The 25,862-nt window shown below is 47.0% G+C and overlaps 1 protein-coding gene and 1 long non-coding RNA gene across 14 annotated transcripts; one reads left to right on the top strand and one right to left on the bottom strand.

The window, feature by feature from the left end:
• Nucleotides 1-708: 708 nt before the first annotated feature.
• On the bottom strand, nt 709-1,706 carry LOC140610665 (uncharacterized). Its single transcript, XR_012012238.1, has 2 exons — nt 1,527-1,706; nt 709-1,309 (listed from the first exon to the last, which is right to left on the bottom strand). It is a non-coding gene; the product is annotated as an uncharacterized lncRNA (long non-coding RNA).
• ZNF333 (zinc finger protein 333) lies at nt 1,624-24,131 on the top strand. 13 transcript variants are annotated; one of them, XM_072786968.1, is made up of 12 exons: nt 1,624-1,760; nt 2,266-2,366; nt 8,643-8,724; nt 9,335-9,497; nt 9,900-10,000; nt 10,670-10,786; nt 11,970-12,057; nt 18,272-18,360; nt 19,014-19,140; nt 19,579-19,674; nt 20,709-20,785; nt 22,070-24,131. In XM_072786968.1, exons 6-12 carry the CDS (start codon nt 10,691-10,693, stop codon nt 23,165-23,167), a joined length of 1,671 nt encoding a protein of 556 aa, XP_072643069.1. In that variant the 5' UTR covers nt 1,624-1,760; nt 2,266-2,366; nt 8,643-8,724; nt 9,335-9,497; nt 9,900-10,000; nt 10,670-10,690; the 3' UTR covers nt 23,168-24,131. The 13 variants fall into 13 exon arrangements, with proteins under 13 accessions (XP_072643069.1, XP_072643067.1, XP_072643075.1 ...); XM_072786966.1 differs by lacking the exon at nt 9,335-9,497 and adding an exon at nt 9,000-9,166; XM_072786974.1 differs by lacking the exon at nt 9,335-9,497 and adding an exon at nt 8,997-9,166 and having other exon boundaries at nt 10,670-10,759.
• The last annotated feature ends 1,731 nt before the right edge of the window (nt 24,132-25,862 follow it).

The raw sequence follows: 25,862 nt of genomic DNA, 5'->3' as shown, positions 1-25,862 counted from the left end.
CCCAATAGCTTCCCTTCCCCATTGACTTGAAATACTAACACATACTGAATGCCCGTATATGCCTGAGTCTGCTTTTGAGCTGTTTTGTCTCTTGGATCTATTTGTCTATGTTTGTGACAATAACACACACATACCCTTAATGTCTAGCCATACATAACACATTACTCAGTGATCCCAGAATGTGTATTTCCCCTATACTGCTGTGTTCTTGCTTACACTGTGCCTACTTGCAACATTTCCTATAACCATTCCCTATGGCTTGATATTCATCCTTCCAGACCCACTTTCAACCATACCAAATTTCTTGATTTCTCCTCCATATCTCCTTATCTTTTTTAAAAAAATTTTTAGATTTTTAAAAATTTTTTATTCTGCTAACATAGCACATACTACGATGTGTTGAGTTAGTTTTACAGGAGTAGCTCAGCGTCATCTCTCTCTCCATAACTCCCCTCCAATTCTCCACTTGGAATGCCCCTGCAGGACGGCACTTTGCAATCCTAGCACTTAGCATGTAGTAATCAACTGATGCCGAATCCGTATCTATTGAAGAAAATAATACACACACGTACCTGATATATAAAGAATATCAGGCAGCTGGTTTCAGTGGTTATTTCTGGGAAAATTCAGAGACGGATTGAGACACCCCTCCCCCCATTTGAACTTCCATGTGTGCGTATTATCTATACTATATAACAAAAACATTAGTTTTAGTTTTTTAAAAAAGATTTATTTATTTATTTGAGAGAGCGCGCGCGCACTTAAGGGCGAGTCGGGGCAGGTACAGAGGGAGAGAATCTTTCAAGCCGACTCCACGCTGATTGTGGAACCCCACTGGGGGGGGTGTGTGGGGGTGGTGTAGGGAGGGGTTGGATCCCTTGACCCATGAGATCATGACCTGAGCCAAAACCAAGAGCCAGGTCTAACCCACTGAGCCACCCAAGCGCCCTCACATTAGCTTAAAAAAAAAAAAGGTCAGATTTTCTCTTGTCTTGAACATTTTTTCGCATCTTACTTTTACTGAGAAAGTAAGTTGTAGAAGACATAAAATATATACTCCTATTTTTAGAAGAAATTAGCCTGAAAAATAAATCTTACCTACCGATATGTTTTTGTAAGGATATGGACTGAACCAAAGGATCAAAGCGGAGGTGGGCGTAGGTAAGTTAAACAGTGAGCATCCGGGGATCCCTGGGTGGCGCAGCGGTTCAGCGCCTGCCTGCAGCCCAGGGCGTGATCCTGGAGTCCTAGGATCGAGTCCCGCGTCCGGCTCCCGGCATGGAGCCTGCTTCTCCCTCTGCCTCTCTCTCTATAATTAATAAATAAATAAATAAATAAATAAAATAAAATAAAATAAAATAAATTAAATCTTTAAAAAAAATAGTGAGCAAGATCCCACCCCATCCCCGGACCCGCCCAGTACCCGCCCACCAGTCTAAGCCCCGCCCCCGGCCCCGCCCGTCGGGCAGATGCCCGCCTCTACCCGCCTCTCTCCAGTCCGACCCCATCTCAGAGCCTAACCTCACCCCTCGGGGAAGGAGACTAGGATTTATCCTCCGAGGCTGAATGATAATGAAAGGGTCGTCAACATTCCCGTCACTGCTTGAACCTCCTCTGACCCCGAAAGCCGAGCCCCGGCCACTTCCGCTCCCGGCGACCCCCGAGGCCGGAAGCGGAAGTGCGCGGCGGCGGCGGACGGCGGCGGGTGTGCAGGGCGGCGCGGCGCGCTGCGGTGGGAGTGTCTCCGGCCGGATCTGCAGGTGCGGCCCTGCCCCTCGGGAAGGCGGGGAGGGCCCTGCGGGCTCCGGGAGGGGCCGGAGGGCCCAGGACCGCCGCGCGGGCTGCTGCCCCTCCTCCCCGTGGTGTTCCCCGGGCCGCGATGGGGCCCGCGGTGCTCGGCCTCCCGACCGTCACCCCCGACCCTCGGCCCGGCCCCTTGCCCTCAGGTACCCGCTGTCCGGGCTGGCAGGACTGTCGCCCATCCCTCGAAAGGGAAATCACGGAGTGCAGTCCAGGTCCCGCAGCTCAGGAGTGTGGTGCCACGGCCCGGCCAGCTTTCACCCGTCCTCCCGGATTTGTAGGGCCCTACCCTACGTCCCGTATGCAAGGGAGCTGCTTACTAGGAACTCACGTTTTATTTCGTGGGAACGTTTCATGTCTTCTGGCTCTGCAACTCGAAAGTTAGGTCTGAGTCTGCATGTGCCGTTTGGTGTGAGTGACTTGTCAAGTGAATTCCTTTCCTTTCTCCTTTCCTTTTTCTTTTAGATCATTCATTCATTCATAGAGACAGAGAGAGAGAGGCAGAGACACAGGCAGAGGGAGAAGCAGGCTCCATGCAGGGAGCCCGACGTGGGACTCAATCCCAGGTCTCCAGGATCAGGACCTGGGCTGAAGGCGGCGCTAAACCGCTGAGCCACCTGGGCTGCCTCCTTTCCCCCCCCCTCCCCTTCCCCTTCCCCTCCCTCTCCCCTCTTTCTCTATCTCCCTCCCACCCTCCCTCCCTCCCTTCGTTCCTTCTTTCTTCACGGGAGAGAAGCAGATTCCCTGCGGTGAGCCTAATGCGGGACTCTATCACAGGACCTGGGATCACTCACTAAGTGGAAGGCTCAAGCGCTGAGCTACCCAAGGGTCCCTGTGAAGTGAATTTAAAAAATGGCCTGTACCCTTTATCAAAGGATGAATTAGATGACAAGAATTTTTTTGTGTTTTGTTTTGGTGACTGATGGTTTGTAGTCCCTTAGCTTGGAGCCTGTTAACTGAGCTTTCCTTTCATTTTTCTTTTTCCTTCCTTTCTTCCATTTAAAAGAGCTTTTATTATTTATTTATTTATTTATTTATTTATTTATTTATTTATATTTTATTTATTTATTCATAGAGAGAGAGAGAGAGAGGCAGAGACACAGGCCGAGGGAGAAGCAGGCTCCATGTAGGGAGCCTGTGTGGGACTCGATCCCGGGTCTCCAGGATCATGCCCTGGGCCGAAGGTGGCACTAAACCACTGAGTGACCCGGGCTACCCGAGAAAGAGCTTTTAATTTGTCTGTGAGCATCAGTGTTTTTCACTGCAAGATGAGAGTATCTTAAGAAAAGCTATTTCCCAGTTATGTCACAAGTCTTACCATCAAGGAAAAGGAATATTATTCAGTTCTTCTCATGGAAGCTCCTGCCTTGGTGGATGAATCACCACCAGGCTTAAAAACATATGGGACTTCAGGAAAAAAAAGGTGATCTAGCTTTGTTAGTACTAGGAGGTGAAATTGAGTTGGCCATAAATAGGATGTCTTTTTTTAAATAATAGGGTTAAAACTAACTTTTGAGAAATGAAGAAAAGAAGTCTGGAAGAAAAGTAGACATCAGATACCAGTTTTACAAGTGAGGTGCTTGTTTTCAAAAAGAGCACAGGTTCTGTCCTGTCTTTTTAGAAAGACTTAACATTGTTTCTTTCTTTTTTAAAATTTAAATTCAATTTGCCAACATATAGTACAACATCCAGTGCTCATTACATCACATGGCCTCCTTAATGCCCTTCACTCCCTTACTTTGTCTCCCCACCCATCTCCCCTCCAGCAACTCTGTTTGTTTTCCAGAGCCAAGCCTCTCATGGTTTGTCTTTCTCACTGATTTTTCCTCATTTGGTTTCCCTTCCTTCCCTTATGGTCCCTTTTACTATTTCTTATATTCCACATGAGTGAAACCATATGATGATTGTCTCTCTCTGATTGAGTTATTTCACTCAGCATCAGCATAGTACCCTCCAGTTCCATCCACATCGACATAAATGTAGGTGTTCGTCCTCTCTGATGGCTGAGTAATATTCCATTGTGTATATAGACCACATCTTCTTTGTTCATCCGTCAAAGGACATTGCAGCTCCTAACACAGTTTGGTTATTGTGGACATTGCTGCTGTGAACACTGGGGTGCTGGGGTCCCGTCATTTCACTACATTTTATCTTTTGGGTAAATACCCAGTAGTAGAATTGCTGGATCATAAAGTACTCTAATTTTTACTTCTTGAGGAACCTCCACACTGTTTTTCAGAGTGGCTGCACCAGGTTACATTCCCACCACTAAGTGGGTTAGTTCCCCTTTCTCCATATCTTCGCCAACATTTGTTGTTTACTGTCTTGCTAATTTTAGCCATTCTCACCGGTGTATAGTGATACCTCATTGTGGTTTTGATTTGTAGTTCCTTGGTGACATGCTATGGAGCATTTTTTCATGTACCTGTTGGCCATGTGTAGGTCTCTTTGGATAAATGTCTGTTCATGTCTTCTGCCCATTTCTTGACTGGATTGTTTCTTGGGTGTTTTTTAAAAAATTTTAATACATATATTATTGTATATATATTTAATATATGCATACACACACACACATATATATATATTATTGAAGTTCGATTTGCCAACATATAGTATAACACCCAGTGGTGTTGAGTTTGATAAATTCTTTATAGATCTTAGATACTAGCCCTTTATTCGATATGGTATTTGCAAATATCTTTAGGTTATCTTTTAGTTTTGTTGATTTTAACATTGTTTTTTAAAGACATCTGTCTAGTGTTGATTTATCTTATATGAAGGCCCATTTTAATCTTTGATTTTGTGGTATTACATTTGTTGTTTTGTGTGTCTGTGCAGCTGAGTTCCTTCTTAGGCTGTCTCTGCTGTATTGTTCTTGGAGAATGTGGATTGTTTGGCACATTTCCATCGGGGATGCCCTTTATGAACTGGGCCTTGTACAGAGGGGAAACAATGTGACTGAAATAGATATAATATTTGCCTCTGTGGAGGTTTTATTCTACCTTAAATTAATGGCGATCAGGGTGATATGGAAACATGGAACAGGAGAACATGGGGAGGAGGTCAGGAAAAACCTCTTACAAGGGACAAATGTTTGAATCCCCCAAATGAGCCGCATATAGCTAGACAAGGGTTCAGACTCTGGAGTAAGAGTAGGGAGGAGATTTGAGAGAACATTCCAGATGCACAGTCTCTCAGCAAGACAAGGCCTGGCGTGTTCAGGAGTTGAGAAAAGAGGGACAGCTAAAGTAGAGAAAACAAAGTGTAGATTGGATGAGCCAGGTTGGAGAGGTGTGTAGGGCCCTAAAAGCTGTGGTAAACTTTGGACCTGTTCTAAGGCCACTGAATCAGTTTTTTTAAACTTAATTTTTTTTTTTAGAAGGAAGTTCCACACCCAGGGTGGACCCCAACATGGAGCTTGAACTCATGACACAGAGATCAAGACCTGAGCTGAGATTGAGAGTCAGACACTTAACTGACTGAGCCACCTAGGTGCCCTACCACCGAATCAGTTTTATTTTATTTTATTATTTTATTTTATTTTATTTTATTTTATTTTATTTTATTTTATTATGTTATTTTTATTTTTTAAAGATTTTATTTATTTATTCATGATAGAGAGAGAGAGAGAGACAGGCAGAGACACAGGCAGAGGGAGAAGCAGGCTCCATGCCGAGAGCCTGACACAGGACTCGATCCCCGGACTTCAGGATTGCGCCCTGGGCCAAAGGCAGGCGCCAAACCGCTGAGTCACCCAGGGATTCCCCCCAAATCAGTTTTAAGTAGGGGAATGACATGATTTTGTTTGCGATTTAGACAAAACACCTGGCCTGGATTGAGCATGACATTTAGGATGGACAAGAAGATATGGAGAGTCCATATATGTTAGTACTGGGAATTGAAATTTAATTGGCCATAAATGAGGTGTCTGGAGAGTCCATATGTGAGTTAGAATTAATTCAGGACTCATGCTGGTAGTTGGGGCCTGATGATGATTGTGGGATTGGCCAAGTTGGCATGTTTGAGAGGCATGTAGGAGGTGCAGTTGAGAGAATTTGGTTGATGGTTTATGTATTCTATCACATGTTACAGAGCAGGGATTGGCAAACTATGCCAAATCTGACCCAGTGCTGGTTTCCATAAAAAAATGTTTTATTGGGACACATTTGTTTACATGTTGTCGGTGGCTGTTTTTGTGCTACAATCACAGTTAAATTGCTGGTTTAGAGGCCATTTGGCCCACAAATCCTAAGATATTAACTATCTGGTCTTTTAAAGAAAAATTTGCCAACCCCTCATTTGTAAAGTACTTAGTATGTATCAAGTGCTATGCTAGTGGCAGGATTTGGAGTCTTGATAAAGGTGGACAGAGGTTTGTATTTTGGGAATGTACATTATAGTTGGAGAGGGAGAGGCAAAATCACCTAAATAAATAAATTAGAAATCACACCTTGATAAGAGGCAGTGGAGGAAAAGTAGAGGCTGTTAGAGGTATTTTGAGAGAATATAAGAGGAGAAATAATCTTTTTATTACGTGAGAGGAACCACGAGAAATGATCATTGGCTGTGGTCTGGAAGTTGGCTCTGGGCCCAATATGTTGCTTATTGGGAAAGATTCTGTATAAGGGTTTTCGCTGGGCTGCCCTGCTAGAGGCCCATGGGAGTGGAAATACCAAAGGGGCCAAACCTCTGTGCAGGGGCTGCTTCCCCCTCCCCCCTCCTTCCTCTCCCCATCCCCCCTTCCTCTCCCCCCTTCCCCTTCTTCTTTTTTTTTTCCCCCCCTCGGCCTCTTTTATTTATTTTTATTATTATTTTAAAAAAGATTTATTTATTTATTTATTCATGAGAGAGACAGAGAGAGAGAGAGAGACAGAGACATAGGCAGAGGGAGAAGCAGTTTCCATGCAGGGAACCCGATGTGGGACTCGATCCCAGGTCTTCAGGATCACACCCCGGGCTGAAGGCGGCGCTAAACCCTGAGCCACCCAGGCTGCCCACCTCAGCCTCTTTTATTGCAGGGAGGACACTTAATGAGACCTTAAATCATGGCGTTGGTGTCATGGTGAGGGGACTGGAGGAGTCGGGATCATTGTGGGGAGGGGAGAATGATTATGTGCTCTGGGCCCTGTTCCCTCTCTCCTCGCTCCCCCACCAAACTGAGGAAAGAAAGGGGAGGAGGAGTGTGGAGCACCTTCGGCCTTGCCCCAGGGAACCTGGTGACCTCTTTCAGTGCCTGACCTCTGGAGGTGGGTTGGGAGGAGGGTCCCCACAGTGACCCCAGGGCTCTCTACCTAATTCTGGAGTCTGACTGCAGACTGTCTGCAGTCTGACTCTAAAGAGTTGGCAGCAGCAGAGTTCTACACCAGGACCATCCCTTGTGAGGCCTACCAAAATACACTCGTCTGTATAAATTTAAATTAACTAAAATTCAGTTAAATTAGAAACTCCTTTTCTTAGTTGCCTGACCCACATTTCTCAAGTGCTCAATAGCTACACATGTTGGTGGCTGCCTTTTTGGAAAGCACAGACATACAACATTCCCATCATCACAGAGAGCTCTGTAAGAGAGCCTGATGTGGGACTCGAACCCGGGTCTCCAGGATCATACCCTGGGTTGAAGGCTGTGCTAAACCACTGAGCCACCCAGGGCTGCCCTCTTTTTTTTTTTTTTTTTTAATTGAGATATTCACATACTATAGAATCCACTCTCTAAACATACGGTTCACTGGTTTTCAGTATATTCACAAAGTTGTGCTGCCATCACCAGTCACCCCCCTTTCCCATCTGCTTTCTCTCTCTATGGATTTGCCTGTTCTGAATACTTCATATAAAGAGAATCATACAACATGTGGCCTTTGGTCTCTGTCTTCTTTCATTAGTGGGATGTTTTCGAGGTTCATTCACATTGTAGTGTGTCAGAGCTTCATTCCTTTTAATGGCTGTATACTTTTCCAGCATATGAGTAGATCACATTTTTTCTGTTCATCTGTGGATAGACATTTGGTTTGTTTCTACTTTTTGGCTCTTGTGAATAGTGCAGTGAACATTCATGTACCAGATTTTATCTGGATTTGTTTTTAGTTCTCTTGGGTTGACACTTAGGAGTGGAGTGGCTGGCTCATTTACTTTTTGGGGAACCACCAAACTTCTTTCTCAGACAGGTGCACGCACCATTTTACATTCCCACTGGCAGTGGATGAGGGTTCCTCTTGCTGCACATCATAACTCACACTTACTGTCCAGTTCCTCTTGAAATTGAACATTTCTTTGTGTGTTCTTTGTCTAATTGCTTCTTGTTTCTTTGATATGGCAATCTTTCCAGTGACATCTGTCTTAATCCACATAAGACATAGTTTCTCTCTCTCTCTCTCTCTCTCTCTCTTTTTTTACAGCAATTCCCCTTCTCTCCCACAAGTAGCAGGTTTTTTTATTTTTATTTTTTTTTATTGGAGTTCAATTTGCCAACATATAGCATAACACCCAGTGCTCATCCCGCCAAGTGACCCCCTCATTGCCCATCACCCAGTCACCTCAACCCCCTGCCCACTTCCCCTTTCACTACCCCTTCTTCATTTCCCCGAGTTAGGAAGACAGTTTCTCATTTCCACCCTCCACACTCCTGTCAGCCAGATTCCGCACACAGCTGTGCTCTTCAGAGTTTTTTTTTTTTTTTTTGCTCTTGATGTCTTCTTCCCTTTTAGTGCTGTCCCAAGTTTAGGGTAAATATTTAAAAAAGAGTACTTTAAAACAATAAATAAATAAACAAATAAATAAATAACTTGGTCAATTTCATATCACTATTTCTGAAAGAACTTCGTTCCCTCCCCCCCAATTCATTTTAGACTGGGAATCTCAACTTAAATCCAAAGCATCTACTCCTGTGCAGGATATTTGGAGGAAGATTCATCCCATGATCTGCAAATGGTAAGGTTTATGGGGGATTATCCTTGTTCCTTCCCTTAGGAGAAGCTGAGGAATTTGGGAGTTGGAAACGCACACCAGAGCTGGGGAGACATTTGGGACATTGGCTCAAGACATTCCCACATGGTCTGAGGGGAGTGGCTGCGACATGTGAATTTGGGCAAACCCTGTTGTCTGTCTCTCAAAATCCTTTCTTCCTCGAGCGTTGCCTCAAGTAAACATTGCTTTTGGTGTGAGTCAGACATCGATACTGTGTGGTATGATTTACCTGTCAGCAGTCATGGGACTCTTCTGCCTGTTGGATTAGCTCCATGGAAGTCACAAAATGGTAGAAAACTCTCCACATCCTTGAACCGTCAACCCACCTAAGCAAGGCGCACCTCTGAATATGCTGGAAGCGTGCCTCAACGGGACGGGGAACAGCCTTGGGTGCTCTACGGTGTTGGTGAGGTTTTTGTTGTCACGCACACCTTGCCAGGAGAGATGATTCAGCCGCTTCCAGAATGGCTTCAGCAGGAACTCTAACCTAGACCTGACAAGAGATCTTTGGGAGAGAGGGTCACCCTGATTGTAAAGGACATGGGAGAGCTGTCATGTATTTCTCCCCATTTAGGAGACAAGTCGAGATCCGACACTGGAAATAAGCCCTTTTCAAAGTGTGGAAAAGCCTTCAGGGGCGGCTGGCATGTTCTGGTGCACCAGGGAGCACACTGAGCCCCACTACCCCCACTTTGGCCCTGAGTTTCTGCCTCCTCTAACCATAGGTCTTTTGCAAGGTTCGGGTTCCCGTTCTGGGGGATTTCAAAGGTGAGGGTTAGGGTTTAGAGAGAAGGATGTCCAGAGTCCAGTTTCACCCTCAAGCTGGGCCTGTTTGTCCCAGAACCAGTGAAATCTCTGGGCTCCCTCAATCTGTGGCCCTCCATCTCTGTCATGGATGGTGTCAGTCTCAAGGTGTCAGAGATACCAGCCCAGTGGATGGGGTGGCAGGGCCTGGATGGTGGAGGCCTGTTTCAGTGCTTTGCTCTGAGCATGCGGAGCCTCAGCCCTGCACAGCCTGGTGTGGGCTGCAGGGCAGCTCAAACCCTCATCCCTGCATGGCTTGCATCAGACCCCAGGGCAGCTGAGACCACTCCTCACTGCCCAGGTCTTCCTCACCGTTGGCTCACATTTTTGTTTAGGTGGAGAATGTCCTCCAGCAGCTGCTTGGGAAAGGGTGTGTTGCTTTTGAGGCCCTGAGGCCTGAAAATACTGGAGCTGCTGGATTGCAGGGGTCTCATGTGTCAGTATCATTGCGGTAACCCCACACAGAGCAGCCTTTGCATCATTATAGAGCCCTTTGTTAATGCTTGTTTGGTGAAGGCACAAACACAGGTACTCCAGGCCCTCACTGCCCCCCATGTCTTGATGAGCAGATGGGCCCCGGGAGGGAGTACAAGGCCCAGCCCTCTACCCCCATGCCGTGTCCCCTCCACCCTATTTCAGAGCAGGAAGAAATTGGCTTGTGTGAGCATTGGCTATAGCCAGAATTTAGAGGATGGGCTGTGGATGGCAGTGCAGATGTAAACAGCTCTGGTCAATAGTTTGGTCCTCTGATTGATGGCTGCCAAATGGACAAACACAGAACAACATTCATATTCAGAACCAAGGGCTCTTAGCCTTTCTTCAGTAAAGCAAGTTGTAGTGCCTCTGAGGGCCTGTGATCTAACCTCCAGCCAGGGCCCCCCAGAACCAGACAGGGTCGAGTCCAGCTCTGTGTCTGCAGCATGATGAGTCCTTGAGACCCCCAGTGGCTGGTTCCCACAGTGGAGTAGGGGGTAGTTACCAGGTCTGAAGCTGCCAGACCTGCATGCCACCTCCTGATGATACTACCCCAAAGCTGGGCCCTCAGGCCCAGAGAAGCCTCAGTGCTACCTCTGTCCTGCTCAGTCCCCTCTGTGCCTTCTCCTAGGGGCCAGGGCCGGACCTGAGGATGCAGATCAGACCCACAATTGAAGGCAGGGGGACACCTTCAATTCCAGAGGACCGGCTGGCTCTCCAGGTGTCGCCTTGGTCTTCTGGATATATCGTAAGCCTGGAGGGATGTTTACTGTGAGGGCCCAGCTCCAACTAGAAAGGCTGGGCGTTCAGGATTTCTGCAAATGGGGTGGCAGGAGGAGAGGGAAGAATTTAGGATCAACTCTTGGGACCTGGGGACAGGCTGGAGGCCTAGGCTACTGAACAGGCCCCAGCACTTCTGTGTCCCTAGGGTGGTGGCAGGCCCAGTGCTGGCCAGGGGGAGGAACTAGCACCCAGAGCCATGGCCCTGCCTCCCCTGGTCCAGCCTTTCCTCCACCATTCCTGCCACCCTCACTCCTCACATGGCCTTGAAACCTGCAGCAGTGAGTGGTCCTATGATCCCAGGGCTGCGTGGAGAGTGTCCAGACTGGTGACTGAGCTCTTAGCTCAGGGCCCTATGTTTCCATCCTGAGGTGGAGAGAGAGGATCAGAGAAGGACACTTTGAGGAGTGCTTTGAGTCCACCCCACCCCAACCCGGGGAGAAGGGCTACTCCTACCTGCCTCTGTCCATCATCTGCCTCAAGGGACCTGCCACATTTTCCTCACATCCATCACCAAGTCCTGCAAACTTTTGCCCCCAAAGTATGCCTTATGTCTGACTGCTCCTGCTGTCCCCACTGCCACCCTGCCCAGAGCCACTGTTAGCTCTCTGGGACCCCTGGAACTGCTCCCTACAGGCTCCCATTTCTACTGGGCCCCACCCTGGACACAGAGTCTAAAGACATCCCTTAGAAATACAAGTCAGGTCAGACACCTTTTCCTGAAGGCTCAGCCAAGGAGGAGCGTTCAGATTCTTTCTCCTACCACAGAGTTTCCTCCTGGGAATGACTTACTGACTGAGCCTCGTGTGTGCAGGTCCTCCTCTGTGTCCTCCCACCGCCCATCAGCCTGCTGGCCATCCACGTCTCTCTTTGCCTCCAGCCTTTTCCCCACTGCTGGAGGCTGCTCAGGGGTTGCCTCCCTCAACTTGGGCCCCCTCCCCACCCCATTTTGGAGTTGAAATTCTAGCACAGTGATTAGTTTTGTACTCATGAGTTGGTTTAGTCTGGACAGGCTATATTGGGCATGTCTCAATTTTCTCAGTGTGCTGCCCAGAGCAGGGTCAGTCTTGCAAATTCAGTCAGGGTGAATATAGCTGTGAGTAGATGCCATTGATTGTGTGACTCTGATCTGTTCCTGTCTCTCTGTCTAGGGGCTGAAGGCAGCCTTGCAGATTCAGAGGGTGGCCATGCCGGTGCCTCCACTGGGTGTCCCTGAGCTGGGGATGGCTGGGGGTTCTGGTGAGTGAATACCCAGTGGAATCGGTGGCCTGGGAGACCTGCCATGCTGTGTTGTGTTTGGGAACGTGCATCTCCCCCGTTCCTTTCCCTGTACCATAAGAAGAGAATATGTAAAGTCATATCACCATTCTTTATGCATTCAGGAGGAAGGGCAGTATTTCAGGATTGACGGCTAGGAATCTTTTCTGGTCTTTGGTCTTTCTGTTAAGAAAGAGCAGACCCCCCCTTCAGCTGTGGCAAAGTCCAGACCTCTTTGTGGGCAAGGTTAAATTCTCCGCAATTTTGTTGGTGCTGAAGGTGACTATTGAATTTACTCTAAATGGCATATGTTTTAACTGAGCTTATAAAGAATGAGCTTATAAAGAATTTACTGTAAATGACATATGTTTTAACTGAGCTTTATAAAGAATGAGGTTAAAACAAGCCACCTGTCCTGAGCAGTGGGGGAAAATAATTAATTCTGGAGGATAAATAACATCTTAGCTTTAATTTCAAGGCATTTATTTCCTTCCGTCTTGTCTTCTAGTGAGAGTAATATATTTTGTTTCTGAATAGTATCATCCAGTCTTGCATTTGGAATCTTTTATATGATTGACGGAAAGAATCTAATTCTTAGATTATGTGATGTGCTGCTTTTCTATGTCTTTTTGGTAAGCTTTCTGGGCAAGACTTTGACTTGAGGTACTGTTGAAGTACTTGGAGTACCCTGTGCTCTTGAAGTACTCTTCCAAGTGCTCTAGTTGGCTACCCTGTGATGAGGTGGGCACTGGGAGACAATCTCAAACGAAACATTGACCTCTTCCCCGTGGAGCTCACAGTCTGCCTGGGTGGTCAGATTTTTCAACGAAGTCCAGAATACAATGGAAGTGTGTAACACAAGGATTTTATCTGGGGGGCAGAGAGGAGTTTTGGGCAATTTGAAGTTAGACCATGGGTTCTTACCTGCAGCACTACTGACATGGAGGTCTTATCTCTCTGATGGGGCCATTCGGGGCATTGTAGGACATTTCGCAGCATCTTTGACCTCCTACTAGACTCAGTAGTGCCTCCTGAATTCGTCCCCCAGGGTTGCCATACCAAAGGATCGCTCTGAGTGGCTCAACAGCAAAAGCTTGTTTTCTCACAGTTCTCGAGGCCAGAAGCCCAAGATCAAGGGATTGGCAGGATTGGTTCTTCTCAGGGCTGTGATCTATTCCAGACATCCGTCCTTGGCTTGTAGATGGTTATCTTCTTGTGTTTTCTTTTTCTATATGTGTACATATTTTAAATTTTATTTTTTTATAAGGACACCGGTCATATTGGATTAGGGCCCACCCAACTGACCTCATTTTAATTACCTCTTTAAAGACCTCATGTCCAGGGCAGCCCCGGTGGTGCAGCGGTTTAGCGCCACCTGCAGCCCAGGGCGTGGTCCTGGAGATCCTGGATCGAGTCGCACGTCAGGCTCTCTGTATGATTCCTGCTTCTCCCTCTGCCTGCGTCTCTGCCTCTCTCTCTCTCTCTCTCTCTCTCTGTGTCTATGAATAAATAAATAAAATCTTAAAAAAAATAAAGACCTCATGTCCAAATATGGTTGTATTCTGAGGTATTGGGTGTTAATTAGGACTTCATTCTATGAATTTTCTAGAGGGACACAATCAAGCCTATAAAAGCCCCTAGTCATGACAGCTGAAAATGTCTCCAGAAGTTGTGGCTGGTCCCTGCCCGCATCCCCTCCCCCCCAAGATCATATACTGAAGTCCTAACCTCCCATGTGACCGTATTGGATGGATGCTGGGCCTTTAAGAAGGTGGTTAAGGTTGCATGAGGTCACAAGAGTGGGGTCCCAATCCCATAGAACTGGTGTCCTTACAAGAAGAGGGAGAGACATCAGAGCTCTCTCTGCCATGTGAGGACACTGTGAAAAGGCTTTTGCATGCAAGCCAGGAAGACAGCTCTCACCAGCTCAACTGTGCTGGCACCCTGCTTTCAGACTTCCAGCCTCCAGAACTGTGAGAAGTAAATTTCTACCATTTGAGCTGCCCTATTGATGGTATTTTGTTATGTAGTGGAGCTGACTGAGATACCAGACTTTGCCACATGTGCCCTGGGGGATGAGTATTGGCTTAGACCCTGATAATTCCTGTATCATTTAGCTTGGCAAGGTGTTGAGTTGTTTGGAGAAGGTTTGGGGGGAGGATTTCAGGCCAAGGAATGGCATGTGTAAGATTACTCAGGGTGGGAGGCAGGCGGAGAGCCTGGTGTACCCAGGGTGCCCACAGAAGGCTCTTTGAAGGGAGCATAGGGAAGGGGAGAGTGGTGTGAGCTGACTGGAGAGGATTGGGCTCTGAATCATTCAGGGGCTACATGCCTAGGCTTCCAGGAGCCAGGGATGTGTTTGGGTGAGTTGTTCATGCATCTGCAGTTTTAGTAGAACCCTCCAGCACCTGGAAGGTGGTGGGGCCTCAGGGAGGATCCGAGCATTGGTTGGAAGCAGTGAGGAATGGAGTGGTAGTGGCCTAGGTCAGTGATGAGTGCAGAGTGGGTGTGGCAGGGTCCCTGAGACCACGACTGGTTGTAGCCATTTGCTAGGACTCTTAGCCTCAGCCCACAGTTGTACTCATGGTGGTGATTTATTACAATGAAGGGGTGCAGAGCTGAGTCCACTGGAGCATTAGGTGAGGTCTGGGGGAGTCCAGGCACAAGCTTTGGAGTCCTCGGCCAGTGGAGTCACTCAGGACTTGCTTAATACCCCCAGCAACAAGCTGTGACAACACATGTGAGGTGATGTTTATAGGGAAGCTGAGTAGGGACTTGGTGCCCAGGGTTTTCACTTGGGGCTGGTCACGTTACCACCCTCTGCCCAACAAGAACCTGACTCCTGTCAGCATGTACCAGACTTCTGGAAGGAAAGCAAGTGTTCAGTATAAACCACAGTGTTTGTAGAAACAGTTTAAGCAGACTGAGACCCTCTTACCAGTTAGGGTGGTGGGAACCCTTTGGAAATCCTTGTTCCCAGGGGCCAGCAGTCAGGCTTGTTGTGTTAATTCTTGTCTACATGGTAGGGAGCTGTGCAGTGATTTAAGACATATGCAGGAGGTTGGTTGAGTTAATTCGGTGAATCCTGTATGCTTTCATTTACCAGACAATCCAGAGCATTCATGTGCCAAGCACAGTGTGGGGTGGGGTGTAAAAGGGAAGGGACCCAGGCTTGTCCTTCTGAAGAAGCTTCCAATCCCATGAGGGTAGCAGAAGATACATGCCCAAGGAAGCCAATAACCATATGATTACAAATAGGTAGGGGCTGTGAGGAAAGGGGGAGGGTCCTTCTAGAGAAAAGGATACTGGGGAGGGGAGGCACTCTGAGGGAGTGACTTTTCTGTAGATTCAAAAGGGGAAGGCCTGATGTGGCATTAGCGATGGTGGGGACAGGGGTAGGAGGAAGGGGTGTGGGGTGGGAGTGGGGGGGAGGTGGGTGTTCCCTGTAGAGATGCCATCATCTCATCATCAGAGGTGGGTTTTTTTTGGATTAATTGTTGGGGTCAGCAGAGTATCAAGGGTGAGATTTCCCATCTGAGGCAGGGATGTTCCTTCCTGAGATCAGAGACATTGGAAGGAGAATAGGCTTTGAGAATAAGATTATGGGAGGTCGGGGGTGGGGTGGGGTGGGGGGGTGGAGGGATGAGACAACAGAAATGCATATCTCACATTTCTAGAGGCCAGAATTCTCAAATCAGGGCATTGGCAGGGCCATGCTTCTGTGAAGCCTGTAGGGAGTCTCCTTCTTTGCATCTGGTGGCAGGTGGCTATCCGTGGTGTTCCTTGGCTTGTAGCTACATCACTTGGATCTCTGACTGGTTGTCATGTTGCCCCCTGCCCTTGCGTTGTCCCTGCTTCTGTCTTTTCTCTTCTTCGGACACCAGTCATACTGTGTTTGGGGCTCATTCCATTCCACTGTGACTTTGTCTTAGCTCATCATATCAGCAAAGACCTTGTTTCCAAATAAGATCACATTTTGAGGTACTGGGGAGTTATGACTTCATAGTTTTTTGGGGGACACAACTCAACCCATTACGCTCTGCCCTCTGGTCCCCCTACCCTCAAATTTGTGTCCTCCCCACATACGAAATACATTCAGATGATCTCGACTCCCCTAAAGTTTTTACCTATTTCAGCATCAGCTGTAAGCCTCAAATCACATCAACTCAAAAGCCCCCAAATCCTCATATGAATCATCTAAATTGGGCATGGATGAGACTCAGGTGTGGTCTCTCCCAGGGGCAAAATTGTTCTTCATCTATGAACCTGTGAAATGAGAAAACAAGTCCTCTGCTTCCAAAAGACATTGGTGAGACATGCACAGTGTACACATTCCCTCTCTCAAAGGGAGAGAAGGAAGGGGTCATGTCCCAAGCAATCTCAAAACCCAGCAGGTCAAGTTCAAGGCCTAACAGCAGCCTCTGTCTGTGATGGCAGCCACCCTGCCTCCCAGCTCATGGTGGATGAATCCCCTGGAAAGATGAGTGGGGACATGAGCTGGTGGTGTGGAGGTGGGGCCGGAGTTCAGGGGAGAGAATCAGTCTGGGGGCTTGGGCCTGGTCAGGCTGGGTTGGGAACTGATGCCCAGAGTGGGTGAGATGGCCTGCTAAGGCAGAGGCTGAGGGAACTGAGAAGGGTGAGGGTCTCGTACAGGAGACGGAGCTGGGGGCGTGGTCATTGAAGCCTGGGGAGGGTGGGCTTCAAGGTGGAGGAATTGGATGACCAGAAACATAGACTAGACCCTCATCAGGGATGAGGTGGTGGTGGCCCAAGTGAGGTGCCTGTCCTTGGAATGGTGATCGTGAGTGAGCAGGAGGTGAGGAAATAGACAGTGGTTGGTTGCAAATGGACAACCATTTGTACCCCCCTCCCCCCCCGCACCAAACCAGTGGGTAGGGAACAAAAACAGTATGTAGAAGGAAGAGCAGAGTGTTTTGTCTTAAAATGTGGGCCCCCAAAAAGGTATATGTATGTCCTAACCATCAGCACCTGGGACTGGGACCTTACTTAGAATAGGTCTCTGTGGCTGCCATCATGTTAAGGTGAGGTCGGGATGGGCAGAGGCAGGGGGGCTCATCCAATGTGACTGGTGTCCTGTGAAGAAGAGAAAGTGTCAGGAGGAGATAGGAACACGCAGGGGAGAAGATGGCCATATGACAATGGACGCAGAGGTTGTAGGGACACAGCTGAGGCCAAGGAGCACCCAGGATTCCAGAGTCACCGCCAGAAGCCAGAGAGAGGCGAGGAGGGATTCTGCTCAGTCTCAGAGGGAGCACGGCCCTGCTGACACCTTGGTCTTAGACTTCTGGCCTCTAGAACCGAGAGACAGTCTGTGGCTTTCAGCCTCTCAGTTTACGGTACTTTGTTACAGCAGTCCCTGGACAGGAATACGTGGGGTCAGAGATTGGATGTGGTTCAGGTTTTCTTTTTTTATTATCTGCAATTTATTTTATTTATTTGTGTGATATGCATTATATTTTAGGTGAGGGTTAATTTCTGACGGGGAGGTTCCCATCATGGGGGGAGGTGAGGGTGCAGGGAGATAAGGGATGGTGTGTGTGTGCAGGGTCACTTGCTCATCTGTAATAGGCCGGAGCCAGGGGCCCCGTGGGGATGGAGGAGTTGAAGGCAGGAAGGGGAGACGATGCCTTCTCACCGACAGACTTGGGGTGGTGGCAGCTCCTCTGTCCCCTACTTGTGGTACGTCTTGGGGTGCTCCTGGCCCTGCAGAGTGGAGCAGAGGAAGGGTCCAAGCAGCTAGGGAGGAAATGCTGCCCCAGGGCTGAATCAAGGGGCGGTGGGGGGGTGCCCCAGAAACTCCAGAGTCTGTTGGTGAATTGAGACTGTGACTCCAGAGATTTGGAATAGAAGAAATGTGTGTGTGTGTGTGTGTGTGCGCGCGCGCGCGCCTGTGTATCTGTGTGTCTGTTGCTGTGTGCATGTGCCTGTTTGTATGTGTATGTGCATGCACATGTATGTTTTGTGTCTCTGTGTGGATTCTGTGTGTGTACTTGTGTGTGTGCGAACATGTGCCTAAGCATGTAAGTGCATGTGAATGCGTGTGTGTGTCTCCCATACATGTGTGGTCCCTGTGAGTATGTGCATATGTGTGTGCATGTGTCACTTGCGCTCGGGGTGGGCAGCACTTGGTCCTGTGAGTATACTCACTAGACCACATGGCTTCCATCTTCTGTAGTTCTGCTTGCGCAGGACCCCGCCTGGCTCCAGAAGGAGAACACAGAGGAGGAAGCTGTGGCTCCTGGGGTACTGATCACCTGTCTGCAGGTAAGTAAGAAATCCCTCTTCCTCTTCTTTCTTGCTTGGGCCCATGTCTTCCTCCCTTGGCCTGGATCTTCTCAATCCCACAGGACTGGTCTCCAGGCCTCCAGGCCTCCAGGCCTCCAGGCCTCCAGGCACTGGACCTCTTGTAGCGGAGGGGGAGGTGTGTGGGACAATGCAGGCAATGTTCTCACTGTTTCATCCAGACCTTCCCTCATTGTGGAGTGCCTCATTCTGCTGAGTGTCAGGAGGGAAAACAGAGCAAGGATGTGAACCTCCTAGGTAACTGTCCTTACCTCCCAGTCTTCATGGTCTCTCAGGGCAAACAGTTGTCATTTACCAAATACTTCTCTCTTTCCTGTTACATGCTCAGGTCTGCTGGACCCTGGAGCCAGAAGGGAATAAAACTGCCATGGCTTCCTGGCTAGTTGCCTTTGATGCCACACCTCTGGATGCTGTCCCTCAGGGAGAAAAGAGTAGATAGAGGAGAGTTCTAGTTCTGGGGCCTGAGCCAAAGGGAATATTCTGAGAAACCTCAGAACTCTGTCTGAGAATCCTCTGCATGGGTCTCCTTTCTCTAGGCTGGCTGGCCCCTCTTCAGCCCCTTGACTATTGGTAGGGGTGGCCACTGGCTGACCCGTAATGGATATGTGTTTCAGGAACCAGTCACCTTTGCAGATGTGGCTGTGTTATTCACCCCAGAAGAATGGATGTTTCTGGACTCTGCCCAGAGAAACCTGTACAGAGATGTGATGCTGGAGAATTATAGGAACCTGGCCTCTGTGGGTAAGGCCAGGCTCGTTACTTCATCTGCGCACTCCTGCAGCACCTACAGGTTCCCGGAGTGTGCTGGTTTGGGAAATCAAGAGGTGAAAAAGAGACAAATCCTGCTCTCATGGTGTTTGCAGTCTAGGGGCTTCCCTGTGGAAATGAAGATCTCTCTGCTGCTCTGTTTCTCCATGGTTAAAAGTTTCTGGGATTTTCACATGTGTCTCTGAGTGAGGCCCTGGGTTTTGTGTATTGGAAAATCCCATTGTCCTTTGGGACCCAGTGAGGGAGCTTGTACTTCGGTTCCTTAGTGAAAGAGCTCTGCTATGCCCATGAGAATGTAGGTGTGCTCATTTTGCTCTTCCCATCCCCAGTGGTCCTAAAGACTTAAGAATATTGACCTTGGTTAATGGCAGGCATGGTCTGCTCACATCCTGCATCTTTCCCCATGAGCAGGTGATCAGCTAGGCAAACCTAGTATGTTTTCCCATTTGGAGCCAGGAGAAGAGCTGTGGCCCACTGAGAGAAGAATCTTCCCAGGAACCCATCCAGGTGAGCAGCAGGCAGATCATCTGAGCATCAGCTCGGATGAGTGTTAGGTTTGGAAATTGTCAGTAAGGGAAACACTTTCAGTGCCCTTGATGGAATCTTTCCTGGAGTCCATCTCCTCTCCTTTTTATCTCTAATACTTTACTTTGGCACCCTAGAATGACTTGTCCTACTTACTCTTCATATTTATCATTTCCACGTGCATATTTCATCACGTGTGTCTTTTATATGTATATAGCACGTGTATGCTTTATCCAGGGCCTCCGCACCATATGTTCTTGCTAATACTTTCTCTCAATTTCAGTCTCAATTGTCACAGAACTTTCTCTCGTAACCTATCTATCATCTCCATTCCTTGTTCCTATGGTTATGTGACTCCTTACATAGCCAAATACCTTAAAATTTCCTTTACTCTTTGATACATTCCTCTTCACAATTTCCTCCCATAGTTAGAACCAGTTTTTTTTTTAAAATTTTTATTTATTTATGATAGTCACAGAGAGAGAGAGAGAGAGAGAGAGAGAGGCAGAGACACAGGCAGAGGGAGAAGCAGGCTCCATGCACCGGGAGCCCGACGTGGGATTCGATCCTGGGTCTCCAGGATTGCGCCCTGGGCCAAAGGCAGGCGCCAAACTGCTGCGCCACCCAGGGATCCATTCATTTACTTACTTACTTACTTACTTACTTATTTATTTATTTATTTATTTTTCCTTTATTTATTTTTTAAAAAAATTTTATTTGTGAGAGAGAGCCCATGTACATGAGTGGGAGGAGGGGCTGAGGGGGAGGGAGAGAGACTCTCACGTAGACTCCCCACTGAGTGCAGAGCCTGATGTAGTGCTTGAAACCACGGCCCTGAGATCATGACCTGAGTGGAAATCAAGAATCAGACACTTAACTGACTGAGCCACCCAGGTGCCCCCAGAAACAGTTTTTAAAAAAGAAAACCTACATGTGTCCTGCTTACTTGTTTGGTTGCTTTGACCTCACAGTTACCTTCCCTGTGCACTGAATTTTTCTTTTCTTCCTCATTCCAGAACCTCCACTCCAACCCCAAGATTCAATTTCCAACCAGGATATTTTTGCGGAGATTTCATCCATTGGCATGAAAAGGGTAAGGTGCCCAAGGATTTTTATTGGTCCTCTGTTGTAGGACAAGTCTGGGGTTGCTGTAGTTTAGAAAAGTAGTACAAGAGGTCAGAGAGAGAGAGAGAGAGAGAGAGAGAGAGAGATTGATTGATTCAATGTGAGTGGTGCTCACCCAGGGAAAGCAGGTTCTTGAGTCTGTGAATGTCATGAGTTGGGGAGAACCTTCTACGTCAATCAAGGCATGTATCTTCCCAGAGTTCCCCCAAGCAGCCATGTTCATACATGTGAATAGATATCAATTTTTTTTATTGGAGTTCAATTTGCCAACATACAGCATAACACCCAGTGCTCATCCTGCCAAATGCCCCCCTCAGTGCCCATCACCCAGTCACCCCAACCCCCCGCCCACTTCCCCTTCCACTACCCCTTGTTCATTTCCCAGAATTAGGTGTCTCTCATGTTGTCACCCTCACTGATATTTTCACTCATTTTCTCTCCTTTACCTTTATTCCCTTTCACTAATTTTTATATTCCCCAAATGAATGAGACCATATGTTTGTCCTTTTCCGATTGACTTATTTCACTCAGCATAATACCCTCCAGGTCCCTCCACATCGAAGCAAATAGTGGGTATTTGTCATTTCTAATGGCTAGTATTCCATTGTATACATATACCACATCTTTTTTATCCATTCGTCTTTCGATGGACACCGAGGCTCCTTCCAGTGTGGCTATTGTGGACATTGCTGCTATAAACATTGGGGTGCAAGTGTCCCAGCATCTCACTGCATCTGTATCTTTGGGGTAAATCCCCAGCAGTGCAATTGCTGGGTGGTAGGGCAGGTCTATTTTTATTTCTTTGAGGAACCTCCACATAGTTTTCCAGAGTGACTGTGTACCAGTTCACATTCCCACCAACAGTGCAAGAGGGTTCCCCTTTCTCCACATCTTCTCCAACATTTATTGTTTCCTGCCTTGTTAATTTTCCCCATTCTCACTGGTGTGAGGTGGTATCTCATTGTGGTTTTGATTTGTATTTCCCTGGCCAGTGATATCAAATGTTTAAAACTTAATTTGCCCTTAACTCAGCAAAACTCTGCATCTTAGAGACCACATGAAAGTAATGAAAATGAGCTCTTTGTGGGAGAGTGGCCACTTGAAGGGACTCAAGGTAGAAATGATCCAGACTCACTAAAATGGTAAAAGCTTCAGTGACAGAAATGCCCTTTCCCAACCCATAATTCAGCTGGGGGAGAGTGTCCATGAATGTAATAAAGCCTTTGGTCTTCCTTTTTTCTTCAATTGACAGGAGCAACCTCAGACTGGACAAAAACTCTATAAATACAGTGAATTTGGGGAAGCCTTTCATGGCATCAAACCATTCTTCCAGTACCAGAGAATTCACGCTGGGGGAGACCACTATGAATGCCCTGAGAATGGAAAATCCTTCTTCCAGCCCACTCACCTAATCGTGCCTGAGAAAATCCATCGTGGGGACAAAACCTATGCGTGTAACAAATGTGAGAAATCCTTCAGATACAGCTCCGACCTAATCAGGCACGAGAAGACTCACACTGCGGAGAAGTGCTTTGAATGTCAGGAGTGTCGGCAAGCCTTCAAGTATTCCTCCAATCTGCGGCGCCACCTGAGGACTCACACTGGAGAGAAGCCCTTCGAATGTGCCCAGTGTGGGAAAACCTTCACGAGGAATTTTAACCTCATTCTGCACCAGCGAAACCACACCGGTGAGAAGCCCTATGAATGTAAGGACTGTGGGAAAGCATTTAATCAGCCATCGTCTCTGAGGAGTCATGTGAGGACTCACACTGGAGAGAAGCCCTTTGGATGCAGTCAGTGTGGGAAAGCCTTCAGGGAGCACTCGTCTCTGAAGACACACCTGCGCACTCACACCAGGGAGAAGCCATATGCGTGTAACCAGTGTGGGAAGCCCTTCCGGACAAGCACTCATCTGAATGTGCACAAGAGGATACACACTGGGGAGAAACTGTATGAGTGTGCTACCTGTGGGCAGGTCTTGAGTCGCCTCTCAACGCTCAAAAGTCACATGCGAACCCACACTGGAGAGAAGCCCTACGTGTGCCAGGAATGTGGGCGTGCCTTCAGTGAACCTTCCTCCCTCAGGAAACACACAAGGACCCACACCGGCAAGAAGCCCTATGCCTGTCAGGAGTGTGGGCGAGCCTTTGGTCAGTCTTCACACCTTATTGTGCATGTGAGAACCCACACTGCAGGGAAACCCTATGAATGCAACCAGTGTGAGAAGGCCTTCAGGCACAGCTCTTCACTGACTGTGCATAAAAGGATTCACGCTGGGAGAGAGAAGGTTAGGAATGGTGGTCTGCCTTTAACAGTGTCCCATCCATTTGATGGGCCTCTTGCTGATTGACTTCCAAGTTTTGAAAATATATACGTTCCAGGCTATAATCATCTGCCATAGTACATGTTTCACCACATCACATGTTTTGATGTATAATATTTTCATTTTGGTTGAAATCTGAATGTTGTCTTAGTTTCTATTATCACTTATTCTTTGGCCCATGAGTTATTTGTAATTAGATTTTAAAATAACAGGACATGAGTATATTTTTAGAGGTATCATTACTTAGAGTGAAGTGCATAAATCTTAAGTATACAGTTGGAGGACTCTGACAGGTGTACATATGTATATGTAGCCAACACGCCACTTAAGATCTAGAAATTTCTATCCTTCTGGAAAGTTCCTGCATGTATATGTATATGGGTAATTTTTTTTTAGTTGCCTTTTTATTGTCGGTTTCTAATTTAATTATATTACGAGCAGAGAATATGGTCTTTATGTTATTGAATGTTAGGTATCTGTTTTGTTTTAGAGTGGCATATCTTCCTAGTTGCCTATCAAAATTGTCCCTCTTCCTTACAAAAGCATTTAGGTTTTTTTGTTCAGATTGGTAACATGAACTATTAAACCTCTATCTCCTGGTCCTTGCAGCCAGGGGAGGCCATGTCCCTCAGACCTGGCCATTCTAAGTGTAAGTCACTGGGTGTGACTCCTTGGGAAGATGTTGCAAAGGAACATTTAGCCAGATCCTTCCACTTCTTGCCCTTTGTATAAACAGATATGATGTCCTGTGCTTGAGGAGCCATCCCATGGCCATGAGGGTAAAAGCTACAGGCTAAAGAGAGTATGGCCAGAAGTCACAACCAACCTGGTTCCCCAGTTGATATTTTTGTGTGGCTGCCCTGGACTGTTTGTTTCTGGACATCTTCTTACATGAAAAAGATGCGCTTCTTTTTTTTTTTTTTAATTTATTTTATTTTTTATTTTTATTTTTTTTATTTTAATAATAAATTTATTTTTTATTGGTGTTCAATTTGCCAACATACAGAATAACACCCAGTGCTCATCCCGTCAAGTGCACCCCTCAGTGCCCATCACCCAGTCACCCCCACCCCCCGCCCTCCTCCCCTTTCACCACCCCTAGTTTGGTTCCCAGAGTTAGGAGCCTTTATGTTCTGTCTCCCTTTCTGATATTTCCTACCCATTTCTTCTCCCTTCCCTTCTATTCCCTTTCACTATTATTTGTATTCCTCAAATGAATGAGAACATATAATGTTTGTCCTTCTCCGATTGACTTATTTCACTCAGCATAATACCCTACATGACATTGCTATTTTGGGGAAGGGGTGGGAAAGGGTAGGGGTTTGGCTTATTATGGCTGAATGCAGTATCTAACTGATGGACTTAGTATAGGGTCAGTTTTCATAAATGCTTCACTGATGGTTGAAATCAGTGCATTGTATTTTACATATGTCCACTAAATTGAGCATATGATTTGTGTTTCAAAATCTATACATTTATGCATATTGATCAATATCTTAATCTGTTTGGGCTGTATAACAAAAATACTGTAGACTGGGGGCTTATAAACAACAGAGCCTTTTTCTCATAGTTCTGGAGTCTGGAGTCCAAAATCAAGATGCTGGCAGGTTTAATGTCTGGTGAGGCCTGCTTCATGATTTATAGATGGCCATCATTTTGCCTGGTCCTCATGGCAGAAAGAGAGCAGGGAAACACTGTGGGGTGTCTTTTATAAGGGCACTAATCCCATTCATGAGGGTTCCACCTTTATAACCTAATCACCCTGAAGTCCTCACTTCCTAATACCATCACTGAGAGGGACCTAGGCTTCAGAATGTGAATTTGGGTGGGGGTGGGTGGGAGGCACAAACATTCAGTCCATATCTGTCTTTGACTGTACTGAGACAGCTATGTTAAGCTCTCCCACCATGATTGCTGAATGAATCTTGTAATTCTGTCAATCTTTAAATTTAAATATTTTGAAGCAGTAAATTAAGTGAGAGGATTTTTGATATTTGATGTTTCCAGCAAATTGTCCCTTTTATTCTTAGAGTGACCATCTTTCTCCCTACTGATGAATATTCAACCATTCATTTTCATAACAGCCAGTTGTCATTTGGAGCTTACTATTACCAAGATAGTAGATGCTACTCTAAGCTTTGAATCTTCTAAGTTACTTATTCCCACAATTTGAGGTAGATACCATTATTATCCCCAGTTTACAGATGAGGAAACTGAGGCCCAGCCAGTCAAGGTGAGTTAACCGTCACACAGGTGGTAAGTGATGGAGTCTGGCTCCCAAATCCAGGGGCTATACACAGTGCTTTATCCTAGGGGACTTTTCTTCCTTTGTACCTGTTCTCACAGTCTCGCAGGGGTCTGTTTTTGTTTTTTTGGTTTTGGTTTTTGTTTTATAAGAAGAGAGAGAGGAAGAGGGAGGAGCAGAAGTACAGGGAGAGAGTTTTACGCAGGCTCCATACCCAGTGTGGAGCCTGACACAGGGCTTGATCTCACTACCCTGAGATCATGACCTGAGCCAAAATCTAGTCAGATGCTTAGCTAACTTAGCCACCCAGGGGCCCTGTTGTATTTTAGAATTCTAGGGCACCCTAGGTGGCTCAGTTGGTTAAACATCTGCCTTTGGCTCAGGTCATGATCTGAGCATTTTGGGTCCCTGGGGTCCAGCTCTGCATTGGGCTCCCTGCTCAGTGGGTGAGTCTGCTTCTCCCTCTCTCTCTAACCC

Source organism: Canis lupus, chromosome 19 (assembly GCF_048164855.1).
Source record: "Canis lupus baileyi chromosome 19, mCanLup2.hap1, whole genome shotgun sequence".
Taxonomy (NCBI): domain Eukaryota; kingdom Metazoa; phylum Chordata; class Mammalia; order Carnivora; family Canidae; genus Canis; species Canis lupus.
Note: the sequence above shows the minus strand (reverse complement) of the source record. Positions and strands in the feature narration are given on the sequence as shown.